Raw genomic sequence first — 14,444 nt, 5'->3', positions numbered from 1 at the left:
ACACGGGGGAGCCGGCAGGGAGCCGGCGGTGGCTGTGGCAGGCGTGGGGAGGGCAGGGCGGCTGCATGGGGTGTAGCGCTTGGCGTGGGAGCAAGTGCGTGTCCCCAGACCCCGCAGCCTGGGCCACGGTGGGAACCGCAGCTCTCCCCAGTCAGTGAGGGAAGGATTTTTCCACAAAGGTGTAGGGCTGAGCCACGATGACCATCTCCTACACGCTGGAAGTTGCCAACTCCCGTTTTGGAGGTTTCTCCAAGCTGCTGTTCCGCTGGAAAGGCAGCATCTACAAGCTGCTGTACAAGGAGTTCATCGTCTTCATGGTGCTGTATGCTGCGCTCAGCTTCATCTACCGGTGAGCAGGGTTGGTGTGTCACCACCAGCTGTGTCCTTCCCTGCTGACCCACTGGGCTGTGCAGAGATGCCCCATCAGTCATGGACTGGGGTCTCTGTGGGGAGGGGACAAGTCCAGGGGACTCCCCCAGGGAGGGTGGGAGTAGGCAGGGAAAACAGGAATCGGGCAATGGCTTTTTGTGGAGGTCAGAGGCAGCGCCCCAGTCCTACTGCTCACCCTGGCCCCATTGCGGGTCCCTGTCCCCACTGCATGTCCCTGACCCTGCTGCACGTCTGTTGCAGGCAGCTGCTGACCGAGGAGCAGAAGCGCCTCTATACCAAAGTGGCTCAATACTGCAACCGCTCCACAGACCTCATCCCCATGTCATTCGTCCTAGGTACGCGTCCCTCCCCTGAACCCAGGAGCTGGGGTCCCCTGCTCTCCCTGGTGCTGGCAACTTGAGGATGCCCCCACTGTCCGTCCTGACCCCATGCCAAAACATCACTTAGACACCATCGGATGGGGGCTGGAGGAGCCTGGTGCCCCAGGCATGGCATTTGGCCCCCAGACCCACCAAATGCGGCTCCCTGACCATGGGGATGCCAGTGGGAGGCTGTGATTTCCCTGGCCCGCTCTGCACCCTCCTCCCCATGCCCAGGAAAGGGGCATCTTACCTACAAGAGATGCCTGTCCTGCCCTGTGCCACCCATGCCCAGGACAGGGAAGAGCCAGGGACATCCCCACCTCCATCCCTAGGGAGGGCAGCCCAATGGGAAGCACAACGTGCACTTTCTCTCCCGGTCACAGAGAAACCTGTCACCCCTGGTAATGTGGCAGCTCTTCTGGCAAGGGCCCATCCTCAACTCGACCCCCTGCCCAGCCGCTCTGAGCCCCACACACACCGTCTCTTGGTGCAGGTTTTTATGTCACCCTGATCGTGAACCGGTGGTGGGCCCAGTACACCAGCATCCCCCTGCCCGACCAGCTCATGTGTGTCATCTCCAGCAATGTCCATGGCAAGGATGAGAGGGGCCGGATCCTGCGGCGCACCCTCATCCGTTACGCCAACCTGTCGGCGGTCCTCATCCTGCGCTCTGTCAGCACCAGGGTGCTTAAGCGCTTCCCCACCATGGACCATGTGGTGGAAGCAGGTGAGGAGCTAAACTCTAGGGGTGATGGCTCGCAACGTGGGGTGAGAGTTGGGGGCCACAGATGTGTCCGTCACCAGGAGGGTGTGCTGGGGGCCAGGATCCTTGCAAGCATCCCTGTCCCAAACTGCCCCAAACATAGCATCGCATCCTTGCACAGATGTTCACCTCCAAAGAGCCCCACATCCCCTCTGCCCAGAGCCTGTCTCCTGGGGCTGTAGTTTCACCTGGAAACATGCTGTGTCCCGGCTGGGCGCAGTCCCCAGAAGGGCTCTCCCGCACAGACATGGGGGCTGTGGCACTGAGCCTCTGCCCCACCGCAGGCTTCATGACGCAGGATGAGTGCAAGAAGTTTGAGAGCCTCCACTCCGACTTCAACAAGTACTGGATCCCCTGCGTCTGGTTCACCAACCTGGCGGCCCAGGCAAGGGGGGATGGCCGCATCCGTGATGATGTGGCCCTCCGCCTGCTCATGGACGTGAGTCAGCACTGTGTGCATGGAGGGGACCAGGGGTTGCTGGGGGGGGGGTGTCATGCAAAGCCCTGGCCACCCATCCTTGTCCTCTCTGCCCAGGAGCTGAATCTCTACCGGGCCAAGTGCAGCATGTTGTTCCATTACGACTGGATCAGCATCCCCCTGGTGTACACGCAGGTGGGTACCCATGCACCCCATGGGCCCAACAAGCCCAGATCCCAGCTCCTTCCATCCCATGACGGCAGAGGAGCCCTGCAGCCTCCTCACCTCCACTCTGATGAGGAGCACTTAAAGCACTTTACTCCCCCATTGAATCTGGTGCCGGATCTGGCACAGCCGATGGTTCACAGCCCTGCAGGGATGTGCAGGAGCCTGGGCGGTGGGGTTTGGCCTTAAGCCTGCAAGAACATCAGTGACTGGCCAAGCCTCTCGCATCCTTGCTGCTCCTGTGCTGAGCGTCCCCTTCGGCTGCCACCCTCACTGACAGCTGACCCGCACTCCCGGCAGGTGGTCACCATCGCCGTCTACTCCTTCTTCGCCTTCTGCCTCATCGGGCGGCAGTTCCTGGAGCCGCTGGAGCCAGGGCAGGAGGGGGACCTAGACATGTACGTACCCCTCTCCACCCTGCTCCAGTTCTTCTTCTACACCGGCTGGCTGAAGGTGAGACATGGCCAGGCAGCTGGGCTTTTCTTTATGGGCTGAGGGTGGCCAGGTGGCCCTGAGCACCACCCTGGGCTGAGGGGCTGGCTGGCCCAGGGCATGGCACCAACCACGCCACTGCTAGTTTTCCCTGGGGACACGTCCTCTGGGCACAGCTCCCACACTGGGGCACCACAGAGCTCCAAGTCTGCACATTTCATGTGCCCCATGGGTGGACCAAGGGATGCAGAGCCCCATGGGAAGGTGTCCCTGTCCCTGCTCCACTGCCTCACCTGGCCCCCTCCCTCCCCAGGTTGCAGAGCAGATCATTAACCCCTTTGGAGAAGATGATGATGACTTTGAGACCAACAAGTTGATAGACAGGAACCTGCAGGTGGGTCCTGTTCTAAGCTTGTGTTGTGTGGGGCTGCTGCAGTTGGCGCACAGGGACATTCCTGCCCCCTGGCAGTGCGACCTGTGCCCTGCTGGGACCTGGCCCCCTGCCCTGCTCCTGGCCACACAGGTCCTTGTCCAAAATAGATTCCCATGCAGGAAGCAGGGCTGCACCTTGTCCCTCTGTCCCTGTCCCCACGGCAGGGTGAGCACCCCCACAAGGGACACTCAGCAGCCTGGCACTGCTGCACAGTCCCTCACCTCTGAGAAAAGCATTCAAAAGAGGAAAACCCCAAATGCAGCCAGGGGATGGTCCCAGAGCCTCCCTGGCCCCTCGCAGAGCCCAGCCCTACTCCTGCCAGGCTGGCACGGGGAGGATCTGCAGCCACCCATCCCACTCATGTCTTTGCAAAGCCACCCCTGTCCCTTGGCTTTGCCGTGCCCAGGTGTCCCTGCTCTCCGTGGATGACATGTACCAGGACCTGCCTCCTGCTGTGAAGGACAAATACTGGAACGAGTCCACGGCTCAGCCGCCCTACACCACGGCCACAGCTGCTGAGACCTTGAAGCCCTCATTCCTGGGTTCTACCTTTGACATGCGGTGAGTGCGCAGTGCAGCCCTGGGGCTGGAGGAACGGGGGCCAGGGCTTCAGGGTGACAATAGCACAAGCAGGCTTGTCCCCCCTGGGCCCAATTACGGTGAGCAAACAGCAAATCTGCCCTTGGAGTGTGTTGCCCAGCCCCTGTGGGGCTTGGGGGCTGCACTGGGTGATGGATGAGCTGCTGGGGAAGGGTTGGAGCCTCCTGGAGCCGTTCCCTGCTTGAAAATGCATTGGGATGGAGGTGCTGGGCATCCCTGCGGAGGATGGCAGCCTGTCCCTGTCACCCCACCATGCTCCTCAGCATGTGCGAGGACGTGGAGCAGAGCCAGCTGGCAGAGGCCTCACCAAGCATGCCCCGCATCCAGACACCTCTGCTCAGCCGCTTCTTCGCTGCTGCATCCCCCGCCATCAGCATCAAAAACTTCGGTCGGGGCAGCCGAGGTCACCCCCACCTGCGGCGTCCCTGGGCAGATGGTGGCTTCCCCTCCCCTTGCCCCAACCGCTCAGAGGACCCTGAGTCAGTGTCCCGCATCGAGGAGGAGGAGATGGAAGATGAAGAGAGCGGGGCCAGCAAGCCCACCATTCCTGGCAGTCACCCAGTGGGGACCAGGTCACCGGAGGCCTCTGAAACACAGAGGGAGGAGCTGCCGCTGATCCAGGTGAAGGCACCATCCAGTGAAAACATTGGTGCTGACTGGCCGGAGGCCTGTGAGCCCTGAGGCTGCCCCAGAAGCCCCCTTTCCTGGGGGCAAAATAGCTGCCCCCATCCCAGGCGCTGCCACTGCCAGCCACAAAGCTCCCTGTCCCTGGACACCCGTCTTGGACCCCCTGTCCAGAGCAGGACATTACCAGGTCTTTTGTCCCTGAGACCTGAGCCAAGATGTGTCCCCAGGTTGATGGAAAGATCCTGGTGGGTTTGGGATTGGGCAGACAGCCTTCAACACTAGCTGTTAACCCCAAAACTGCAGGATTCAGCCCATTTGTGTGATGATGCCACTGACTTGCTGCTGGCCAGGCTTACCCCCTGATCCCATGGCCCAGTGCAGGGGACAGGGGACAGCCCAGACCCCAAGCAAGGGACAGGACAAGGGCATTAGTCTTGCAGAAAACCAGCACCGTGATCCAAATGTGCCCTCAATATTAATAAAGTTACTGCTAACATCAGCTTTGAGGTTCTTCCTTGTCAGTGCTAATCATCCCCAGCAGTGAGACAGCAGGGGGATCGCATTTATGGAAAACGTGGGTCATTTTGGGTTTTGTCAAGGAGTGTGCACCTTCTGAGGCCAAAAGTGCACAGCCCCAAGGACTGACACCAGTGATGGTTGTGGGGTATTAGACCAAGTGATACAGCCAGGAAAGAAAAAAAAAAAAAAAAAAAAGTGCTTTCAGCTCCTGTAGAAGGATTCCTGCACTCAGACCTGTTTCCCCTGAGAATATTAGCAGAACTATTAAAAAATTCCCCTTCCTGCAAGCCTCCCTTTTACCACAGTTACCTCCCTTTTAAAACTCCCATCTCCCCCAGCAAGCCAGCCCCATTCCTCCTCCACTACCCTCCTGGGCACTGCTGGACCTGTTAAAGCGTAACCAGGAGGTCATCTTCTGGGCTGGACTATGTCCCGTGGAAATACCCCAAAGCTAATATTGCGTGGAGCTGAGAGCCACTCGGCAGCAAAGAGCAGCACTCGGGATGACGAGTGACCTCACTTGGGTTATGCTGCTGGCTGCTCACCATCATAGAAAAAGTAGCTTTTTTTAAAATTCAGCCCTGGCACCTACCTGCAGAAGTAAGCAAGGTCCTTAGACCAGGCTTTGGCACCTCAGAACCCCAGCCAGACTGAACTGTGCTTAACCCCAGCCCCGGCCCTTCCCTTCCTGGCTCAGCAGGGCAGCTCACCTCCTCCCAGGCACGTAAAATCCCTGTGCACATCCACAGGGCTATGCCAGGGCCAGACCAGAAACCACACACCCCACAGCCCAGCTGCACAAGGTCCCACAGCCTGTGCCACCGTGGGAGCCAGCTGCCACCATCCCGTTCCCATGTCACACCTACAGCATGGCTCCAGTGGGCGATGGGTGCTGCTTTCGTTCCCACGGGCTGTTGCCCTTGGCAGCTGCGTTTTTCAGAGCAGTAACTTTATAAGCAGCATGAATTGATGAATTGGCCGCAATCCTGCTCATCAGGGGCCAGTTTTACAGCTCCTGCTCCGATGCTGAGCTGGCACTTGCTCTGTAAGCCTCAGTTTCTCCTCCACCTGTACAAAGTCCCCCAGAAACACACCGAATCCTTACTGCTCTCTGTGGAGGGCGAGGGGAGAACAGAGGAAGCAGCCGTGACACATCCCTCTCAAGTGCCCTTCACTGCCCCGGCCCCACCTCTCTGGAAAGCAGGCGTCGCTGGAGAACAGGGAAGTTTTTACCCACATCACTATGGAGAAGGAATGTGCTTGTGCAAACGTCCCACCCAGGCCAGGTCCCACTGCCAGGGACTCCAAGCGCCACAGCCAGCTGGGTACGGCTGTTTGCAGAGCGCAGAGCCAGGCACACAACCACCACGCTGTAACCGCGCGCCATCCAGGTAGCAGGTACCACCTTCTGATGTGGTTCGTGTGTCTCTCCATCTGTGGCACAGGCCCATCCTTGGCTCCCTGCCAGCAAGGCAGGATGAATCCATACCGCCCAGGCACACCTGAGCTCGCTGGCACCTCCTGCTGCCACACACAGCTCTCAGGGCAGAGCACCTCAAGAAAAACTTTTTTTTTTTTTTTTAAAAAAACCTATTGAGCTCAAACTATTTGTGGAGCAGTTTGCATTTTAAGACACTAAACACGGATCTCATCATGCCTCTGCCTAGGGCAAGATGATCACAGACCACGTTCTTCAGTTCAGAGAAAAAGCAAACCCTGTGAAGCCGGGGCTGCAGGCAGCCTGCCTTGCACCAGAGTGCTCCTATGGATACATGAGGCTGTTGTAAAAATACGTAAGTGGGGCAAGCTGTGCAGCGTGTCCCAAGTCCAGCCTGGCCCCAGGACCAGCCCTTAGATGGGCTCCCAACTTCACCCCCAAATACCTGCACAAACCATTTGGCAACTGGATGCAGAGATCCATCATGCTGGCTTTCTTCAGCCAGCAGCCCCAAGGAATATCTTCACCTGCCCCAAAACATCCTGAAAAAGCTTCTGTTCACCACAGCTTTCCAATCCCACCTCAAGTGACGGGGCAGAACACTGGAGTTTGTGCCCAGCTTTCGAAAGGGACAGACCACAATGACAGCCTGGCCCTTCTGCTAGAAGGAATTTATCTTGCACTGGAATGAGACCAAGGAGGTCAGCAAAAGACCAGCTGGTCATTAAGCAGTGCAGCCAAGTTTGGTTAAAAGGAGATACAAGACACTGGAGGCAGTTGTACCACCAGGCAGAAAACACCCAGCAATGATCAAAGGGACTGCTGGCCCAAACCAGAGGATGGGGACACGTGTCATCTAGGAAGTGGAAGCAGCAGGTACCAGCTGCAGAGGCTGGAGGTGTAAGAGCTGGGAGTTTTCAGCCAGACTTGGCACAAATGCCAAGTATGAAACACAGCACTGCAGAGCTGCTCCCTGGACACTCCTCTCCTGAAGCAGCAGGGCCCCCTTCCTCACTGACTCACCCCAGAACTCCAGATGCAGCACGTGCTGACCTAACACATGGGAAAAGGGGGGACTGTGTGCCCAGCCAGATCCCGACAGCCCCCCCAAGAGCCAGGATTCTTAAATGGGGTGGGCATTTGCACCTTCCTCCTGCTTGCAGGTTTCAAGTACTGGAAGTTCTCCACCTCAGCCAAGTCTGACAACTCTTTTCCACACCCACTTGATCCATTACGTCACCATCCCAGAATCCAGGGAGATGTTTTAGTTGAGAGCATATAGGGTCAGAGCTTGCCTGAAGACACAAAAGCACTCAGGGATTCCAGGAGATCTTTCTTCCTTCCTCCACATTTTACAGGCAGGAGGAGCTACACAAGCCCCCTCTACCCTGCAGACACAAATGAGCACACAACCCTTTACTGTTGTAGACTCTTGGTTTTATTCGTTCTCTCAGCAGAATAGTTTTCATTCATTTGCCTTTCCGGGCCTTGATCTTCCTCAGGTAGAACTCTAATTCCTTGCCTTCCAACACATAGCCATCAGCTCGGCCACACTGTCCAGGTCTAGAGGCAATGCAGGCTGCAAGGAAAAGTCATCCAGTTAGAAGTTTAATAATTCACTACCCCCATATATACAGCAACTGAAAGAAACCCTGCATCCAGCCTCTCTGCAAAGGCACGGACCAGCAAGTTACTAGTAATGGATACACCAGTGGTACGTGCTGGCTTCAGTACCTCCCCCTAGGGTACTGTGCTCGTGAGCCTGCTCTGCTGGAATGAGTCTCTATGAAGTCCTCTTCAGATCTCCAAACTGTCATCGCTCAAGTTCAGTAGCAGAACTGGACAAAGGTCTCATCACCAGAAGACTTCAGAACACTGAACTGTTCGCCAGAACTTAAAACTGGTCAAAGCCGTTGTGTTTGTAGGACATTTTTCTGACACACAGTGCAGCCCATGGGTCTTCTCTCATTTTGCAAGTCTCAAGCCCCATTATTTTTCTCAAAGGCCAACCAGGAATAATCAACTCCAGGAGCCTGACTAGGACACGTAGCAATCCATGCTCCAGAAACAAATTTCCCCTTCCTGCCAGAAGTCTGCTATCTCCAGAAAAGCTACAAGAACAACTTACATTTAAGACCCAGAAGGGACTCCTGCAGATACGGAGAACACCGCACTGCTTTCACCCTGCAGTTAGCTTTATCACAGGCGAGTAGAACTTTCAATGATCCCATCCCAACACCAAGAATAAGATCTGCTCTGGCACCCTCTTTGTGCCCCAACTCCCTTATCCCCACTCACATTACACTGGCAGGGACTCACCAAGTAGCTTTCCTTGCTGGAACTGCTCCTCAAGAATACTCGCTATCTTGGCATTCTTCTTGCGCTCATCATATTTTTTCTGGATCTTCTTTGAACGCTTCTTGTTCAAGATTTCCTCCTCTTCAGGAGTCTAAAAACAAGACCATAAGCGAAGACAAGATTAAACATATGGCCACCTTCTGTTAGAGCAGGTGGTCCCCACTAATATGACTTCTGTATTCTCAGCACTGTACTATTTCCCATTTCTACCTGGCAAAGGTACAAATACCTCATCCCCATAGAACCAGGTGCTGAGTTTCACTTCTGAGGCCAAGAAGTGCAATGTTGCTAACTACGGTCACTGCTGACAACAAAGCACAGCACCCCTAGGGAAGGGCACTCTTAGACAAATGAAACTGCGAAGGTTTCCTTGATGAATTAATCTTCCTCCAACAGAAGCGAATACTCTTTCCCTCTCCAGACATGAGAGCACTTGGGTGTGGCGCAACTCCTGGCAGACAGGTTATGAGCTCTCCCTGTGCTTCTGAACTACACAGTGCTTCAGATAAGAAGGGCTTTGTTTTTAATGCAAGGAGACACTCTTAAGCTGAGTGCTGCACATGGGGGTTTAAATACCTTTCAGCAGTCTGGGGTTTGGATCTCAAATGAATTAAAAGGCAATGGGTCTGGATAATTTAAAAGACACTTAAAAACATGCTGATCCACAAGCTTCTCATCAAAGCAATCATTCCCAGGCATAAGGACCTGACCTGCAAGTCTTCCTCAGCATCATAAAATGTCATCGCTCTCCCTTCAGCAGCAGAACTGGACAAAGGTATCATCATTAGAAGACGAAAGAGATTGACAGGTAGGTCCTTGCGCACAAATTGGTGCAATGCCTCACAGAGCTCTGTGGTACTGGGTCAATCCAGTAACAGAGCCAAACTCATCCTGCAAACTGGTGGGCCCAGATTGCCCATGCTATCACTGAAGGCTACGCAAACTATTCTGGCAGGCACTGTCCACTCATGATGGCTAACTGCCTCTAGCAGGGTGGATTCTGCAAGGAGTCAAAATGACAATGACAATCCCAGACATACCAGCTTGGCACCCTTCTTGCGTCCAAGGGGCAAGGCATAGTGGGCTTCATACCACTGCCGGTACGGGGTACTGTCCACGAGAACAATGCAGTTCTTCACCAGGGTCTTTGTCCGCACCAGTTCATTGTTGGAAGCATTGTAGACGACATCGATGATTCTGGTTTTGCGAGTGCAGCCTTTCAAAAGAAGAGCATGAACTCAAACCTACAGGAATCAGACAACTGAGAACACAGTACAGCAACTCACACTCATCACCCCATCAAATGTCCTCCAGCCTCCCTGGCACTGAATTAAATTTAACTAAGAGGTGCAACTATTTTTCATCAGTCCAACTTTCTGCTGCTAGGACATAAGCCTACACCTGGAAACTGATTCACCCCAACTGAAAAACTGGGATCTGTGGCCTTGCTGGAACTCATCTCAAGTAAGACTAAGCAAAGCTAAAAAGTCAATTTCTGGATTGGAAGATACCTCAGCAGATGCCAAATAACACTGCACACAGAGCTCAACCTCCTGTATGTGTTTGTGTTACTTCCTAAAATTACTGAATCGAGCAGTGTTGGACAGGACTGCTCTGCAATGCATACTAGAAACCATTTTTGTAGGATGAGGGTTTATGAGCAAACTGAGAGGGGAACCTGGTGTTTCCACCTTTTAGGACCCACCTGAAGCATGTGACTGTTTAGCAGGGGCCGGCCCTGCAGACACAGCCCTCCATGTACGCAAAGGCCAGGCACAAGATGGGTTCTCTCCTCTTTGCTCATGTACCTCACCCTTGTTCTGCAAGGTACGCTCAGTCTCTTCACTCCTGCAATACTGCCTATGAGTAACGGCACTTTTCACAGTATGGACAACGCTCTGTGATGACTGAGGAGAAAGCACGTCCTTTCACCTTTGCACCATGCTGATCACTTGAAACATCACCTTCCTTACTGCTGGTTTTACCATCATACTGAGAAAAGCTGACCAGGCCCAGGCTCAAGTTTCATGGTTTTCACGTTTGTATTCAAAGAAAACCCACCTTGCTCAGGGGAAATACAACAGACTCCCCTCTCGCTTCTGTGCTTCCCATTTTTGCTTAGCAAAGCAGAAGTATGAAGTGAACTGCACATGCTAATGTAACATGGTCCTAGCCGCACACCTTCTCAGAACAACCCTCAACACTGTTCTCTATTGTACAGGATCACCCAACTTAATAATTATTAAGTCTTCATCGATACATAGAAAGGCTCCGTTTAGGAAGCACTATCTGTATTTAGGTTTTTTACCCCTCTGTAGATGCCCCCACCCCAGTAAAAACGTAACGCGAGCATGTCACTCAGTGTAACTATGACAATCCAATCACTGTGAACTTAGCAGACAACCAAGTCTCCTAAGGCCACATAAGGTCAAAAGTATCATCACTATGCATGCTGCTTCAGACCCAGGACTGCAAGCCCTGGGATGTTCAAACCCAGCCTACAAATCTATACATGCATCATCATCCCTCTACAATGCAGCAGTACCAGAGACTAGCACAGCTGTAAAAGACTTCCCTTCCAACCCACCAGGTTTACAATGCACTTACATTCTGATCCCCAGGAGAAGTTGCCAACATCCAACCGAAGAGCACGGTACTTCTTATTTCCACCACGAACCCTCACTGTATGAATTCGACGTGGACCAATCTACAGTCAGAAACAAACAGGAGGGTGTTGCTGGTGCTGGAATGCTACACAGCTCCTGCAGGAGCCCAGCCAACCCCTAACCTCGAAGGCAACATGGTCAGTGTAACTATGACAAACCCCAGCATTGGCAGATACGGTAAAAGACCAAAACGGTCTGTTGCATCTACCTAAGGTGAAAGTTTCATCACTCCAAATTGCCCCTTACTGCAAAAATGTTGTCACTGCTTTTTAGAGGTACAGGGGAAGTTCCACCTTTTAAAGAAGCAGTGACAGATGTTTAACCACTCACAAAACATGGCATGTATTTAAGCCTCCAAAAGCACACGCAACCAGCAATCAAGAGTTTAAAGACACAGCTAGTGACCACCCTCCCCAAATCACCCACCTTAGTGTTGGCAGGAGGTCGCCCCAACTCATACTTCCTCTTCTTGTGGTAGGGCTTCCTCTTGCCCCCAGTCTTGCGACGCTTATGCCAGTTGTCCCTGGAGATACCTGAATGGGAGCGCAGTGCGGTCAGGGGATAGCATGGACCCCACCTGGCCACAGCTAGGCACAGTTCTGAGTCCTCAGCTCTCCAAGGTTGGTATCCGCACAGTGCACACTCAGCCTTATGCAGCAGTAAGAAAAGCTTCATCATTGGTACTCAGATCTGCCTTAACCTCCGCCTTTCCAGCAAAGTGCTACAAAGCAGATTCCCTCCACTGTGTGACGGGCATCCCCTTTGGCAAGCAGCCTGCCAACATACTTCGTATGCTGAGCACCCTATGGGCAGTGCCAGAAGCCCAGCTGCCAGGCACATCACCGCACACAGCCCATGCTATCGGCTGGGTGTGGCAGGTCCTGTATGGGAAAGGACCCCCATCCCACCTGTACTTACAAGACACCCCAACGTAATCCTGCTTCTGCCCAGCCTGCTGGGTCCCCCAGAGGGACCATTTCCCCAGCGCACCCCACCTCCCGGGTGGCCTACAAGCCCCCACCATCCAGCTAAGTCTTTTACAAGGCCACCCCCCAACCCCTCCTGCTGGGTCCCCCAGAACGCCGTCCCACCTCGTCGGCAGGGTTCCCTGCAGAAGACGCCGAACGCGAGCCCAGCGCTCGGGACCCGCAGGAAGGCAATGAGAATCCGCCCGCGCCTCCCCCCACCGTCGCCATGTTGGGCCTAGGCACCCTCCCCCTGCCAGCGGCTCGGCGCCGTCGCGGCCGCTCCCGATGGCGGGCAGCGCAGGCTAGCGGTACCCCCTGCTGTCACCCGGTAAGGGACAGTGGCGGGCAGCGGCAGCGCGCGAGCAGATGGCAGTGGATGGCGGCTGGGCCCCGCGACTGCCCCACTCACCCATGATGCGGCACTAGCGCAAAGAGGCGGGGCGGCGCCTCACGGGGCGGTTTGGCGGGGAGAGCTCTCGCGAGGCAGTGACGTCACCGCGCCGGCAGCGCGGGGCGCGCGCCGTTGCCTGGCGACGCGGCGGCGGCGGTGGGCGGGGCCGGGCCGGGCCGGGCCTCAGCGTGCGTCCGCGCCGGGGCTGCTCTGTCGAGGCATCGGCGGCACCGGGCTCTGGCCGGTGGTCCCGGGAGGGCGGGGAGAGCGCTGTTAGGGCGCTGCCTACGGCAGGTCTGTCCTTACTGCTCCGCCGGCCCCCGGGCGCCCTGGGGCAGGGTCCAGGGCCCGGCATCCCGCGGCGGGGCCGCACGGGCGCAGCGGGTCCCCGCGCTACCCGGGCTGCGGCCCTGTTCGGCGCTGCGAGGCCCCGGCGGCTCATTAACGTACAACTCATTACTATTCTGGATCATTTGCATACCCAGGGTGCACCGCGGGCCGGCGGCGTAGTCCCGGTAAAGATGTCCGCCGCCGCTACCGCGGGGCCGCTCGGGTCCTGGCGCGGGGCCGTGCCGGTGTGCGCCGTCGGGGGCCCGGCCGGCGCGGCGGGGGATCGAGCTGGGGGCGGCGGGGGTCGCCGTGACCTGTAGAGCGCCAGCCGGGGGTGGGTACATGTGCGGGGGGCCCTAGCAGCCATACTCTGGTTTCTCTTCAAATCGTATAAATCTTTCGCCTTTTACTAAAGATTTCCGTGGAGGGGAACAAGCACGAGTGTCAGGGAATTTTTTGAGGCTCCACTTCGGTGGAGCTGCCCTTACGCTGGTCAAAGACAGAACGGTGGTGGTGCCTCAGGCCTGCGGCGGCCGGTGGTCCTTTACTGCAGCGAGTAGCAGCGCTACAGGACAAGCAACACCTGGAGCCGCCGCGTAGCAATCAGGCCGGGCCTGCTCCAACTGGGGGAGGGCGGCCGGAGCCCCCGCTGGCCGTGGGGCTGCCCCGTCTGGCGGTGGGAAGCAGCGGGAGGCGCGCAACGGGCTTCCTTTGCACCGCCTGTCCATTGGGCTTTTTATTTTCCTGTTCTTTTCGCTCCCTTTTCCTTACTATTTTAAAAAGTATTATTATTTTATCGCAATGATTAAAGTATTTATATCTCAACCCGCGAGTTTGTCACTTTTACTCTTCCCCCACCCCACGGCGGGGGCAGTGGGCGAGCGGCTGTCCGGTGCTGCCGGCTGGGGCTAAACCACAGCAGGGCGCCCCGGCTGGGGCCGGCGGCTGGGAGCTGCTGCGGGCCCTCATTAGCATGTGCCTCATTACCCGGCGGCTGTTTTGCATACCCAGGGTGCACCGCGGCCGCACCGCGACCCTGTCCGTGCCCGCCGCCGCGGCTCCCGCCGCCGGTCCGGGCTGTCTCGGTCTGCCTGGTTTGTGCGGCCGCGGCGGGGCCGGGGCGGGCCGGGGCCCGCGATACCGGGGGCGGGCGGGAGGTGGTCGCCCTGAGCTGTGGGGCGCGGGGCCGGCGGCCGGTGCGGCGGGGTGGACGCTGAGAGTCATACTCTGGTTTCTCTTCAGATCGTATAAATCTTTCGCCTTTTACTAAAGATTTCCGTGGAGAGGAACAGGCACGAGTGTCGAGGAATTTTTTGAGGCTCCATTTCGGTGGAGCTACTCCTTTTATGGTTGAAAAACAGAATTACGTAGTGTCCCACAGAGGGATATTCCAGTGTGCCCCCAGCGCTTTAGCCACACACACTGTTACCGGTCCCGGTGCCCTGCTCAGGCACTGACGGCGGCGGTCCCGCTCCGCCTTTCAGCCGCCGGCAGGGGCAGGGTCTCTTGCGCACCCGCGCCGAG

At 56.3% G+C, this 14,444-nt stretch overlaps 2 protein-coding genes and 7 non-coding genes across 9 annotated transcripts; 3 read left to right on the top strand and 6 right to left on the bottom strand.

Moving 5' to 3' along the window:
* Positions 1–74: 74 nt before the first annotated feature.
* On the top strand, positions 75–6,342 carry BEST4 (bestrophin 4). The gene is made up of 9 exons (XM_005437416.3): positions 75–349; positions 631–725; positions 1,246–1,479; positions 1,800–1,954; positions 2,051–2,128; positions 2,459–2,611; positions 2,904–2,984; positions 3,430–3,584; positions 3,887–6,342. Exons 1-9 carry the CDS (start codon positions 198–200, stop codon positions 4,302–4,304), a joined length of 1,521 nt encoding a protein of 506 aa, XP_005437473.1. The 5' UTR covers positions 75–197; the 3' UTR covers positions 4,305–6,342.
* Positions 6,343–6,814: 472 nt separating this feature from the next.
* On the bottom strand, positions 6,815–6,944 carry LOC114015393 (small nucleolar RNA SNORA35). The gene has a single exon (XR_003559297.1). It is a non-coding gene; the product is annotated as a small nucleolar RNA SNORA35 (small nucleolar RNA).
* A 678-nt stretch (positions 6,945–7,622) lies between these two features.
* On the bottom strand, positions 7,623–12,735 carry RPS8 (ribosomal protein S8). The gene is made up of 6 exons (XM_055724936.1): positions 12,609–12,735; positions 11,658–11,764; positions 11,173–11,272; positions 9,606–9,781; positions 8,527–8,656; positions 7,623–7,786 (listed from the first exon to the last, which is right to left on the bottom strand). Exons 1-6 carry the CDS (start codon positions 12,610–12,612, stop codon positions 7,677–7,679), a joined length of 627 nt encoding a protein of 208 aa, XP_055580911.1. The 5' UTR covers positions 12,613–12,735; the 3' UTR covers positions 7,623–7,676.
* On the bottom strand, positions 8,000–8,071 carry LOC114015391 (small nucleolar RNA SNORD38). Its single transcript, XR_003559295.1, has one exon. It is a non-coding gene; the product is annotated as a small nucleolar RNA SNORD38 (small nucleolar RNA).
* LOC114015397 (small nucleolar RNA SNORD38) lies at positions 9,284–9,356 on the bottom strand. The gene has a single exon (XR_003559301.1). It is a non-coding gene; the product is annotated as a small nucleolar RNA SNORD38 (small nucleolar RNA).
* Positions 11,364–11,467, bottom strand: LOC114015392 (small nucleolar RNA SNORD46). The gene has a single exon (XR_003559296.1). It is a non-coding gene; the product is annotated as a small nucleolar RNA SNORD46 (small nucleolar RNA).
* On the bottom strand, positions 11,832–11,918 carry LOC114015396 (small nucleolar RNA SNORD55/SNORD39). The gene has a single exon (XR_003559300.1). It is a non-coding gene; the product is annotated as a small nucleolar RNA SNORD55/SNORD39 (small nucleolar RNA).
* Positions 12,736–13,285: 550 nt separating the features above from the next.
* Positions 13,286–13,400, top strand: LOC114015394 (U5 spliceosomal RNA). The gene has a single exon (XR_003559298.1). It is a non-coding gene; the product is annotated as a U5 spliceosomal RNA (small nuclear RNA).
* A 742-nt stretch (positions 13,401–14,142) lies between these two features.
* On the top strand, positions 14,143–14,257 carry LOC114015395 (U5 spliceosomal RNA). The gene has a single exon (XR_003559299.1). It is a non-coding gene; the product is annotated as a U5 spliceosomal RNA (small nuclear RNA).
* The last annotated feature ends 187 nt before the right edge of the window (positions 14,258–14,444 follow it).

Source organism: Falco cherrug, chromosome 12 (assembly GCF_023634085.1).
Source record: "Falco cherrug isolate bFalChe1 chromosome 12, bFalChe1.pri, whole genome shotgun sequence".
Lineage (NCBI taxonomy): Eukaryota > Metazoa > Chordata > Aves > Falconiformes > Falconidae > Falco > Falco cherrug.
This window is presented reverse-complemented; position numbering and strand designations above follow the sequence as displayed.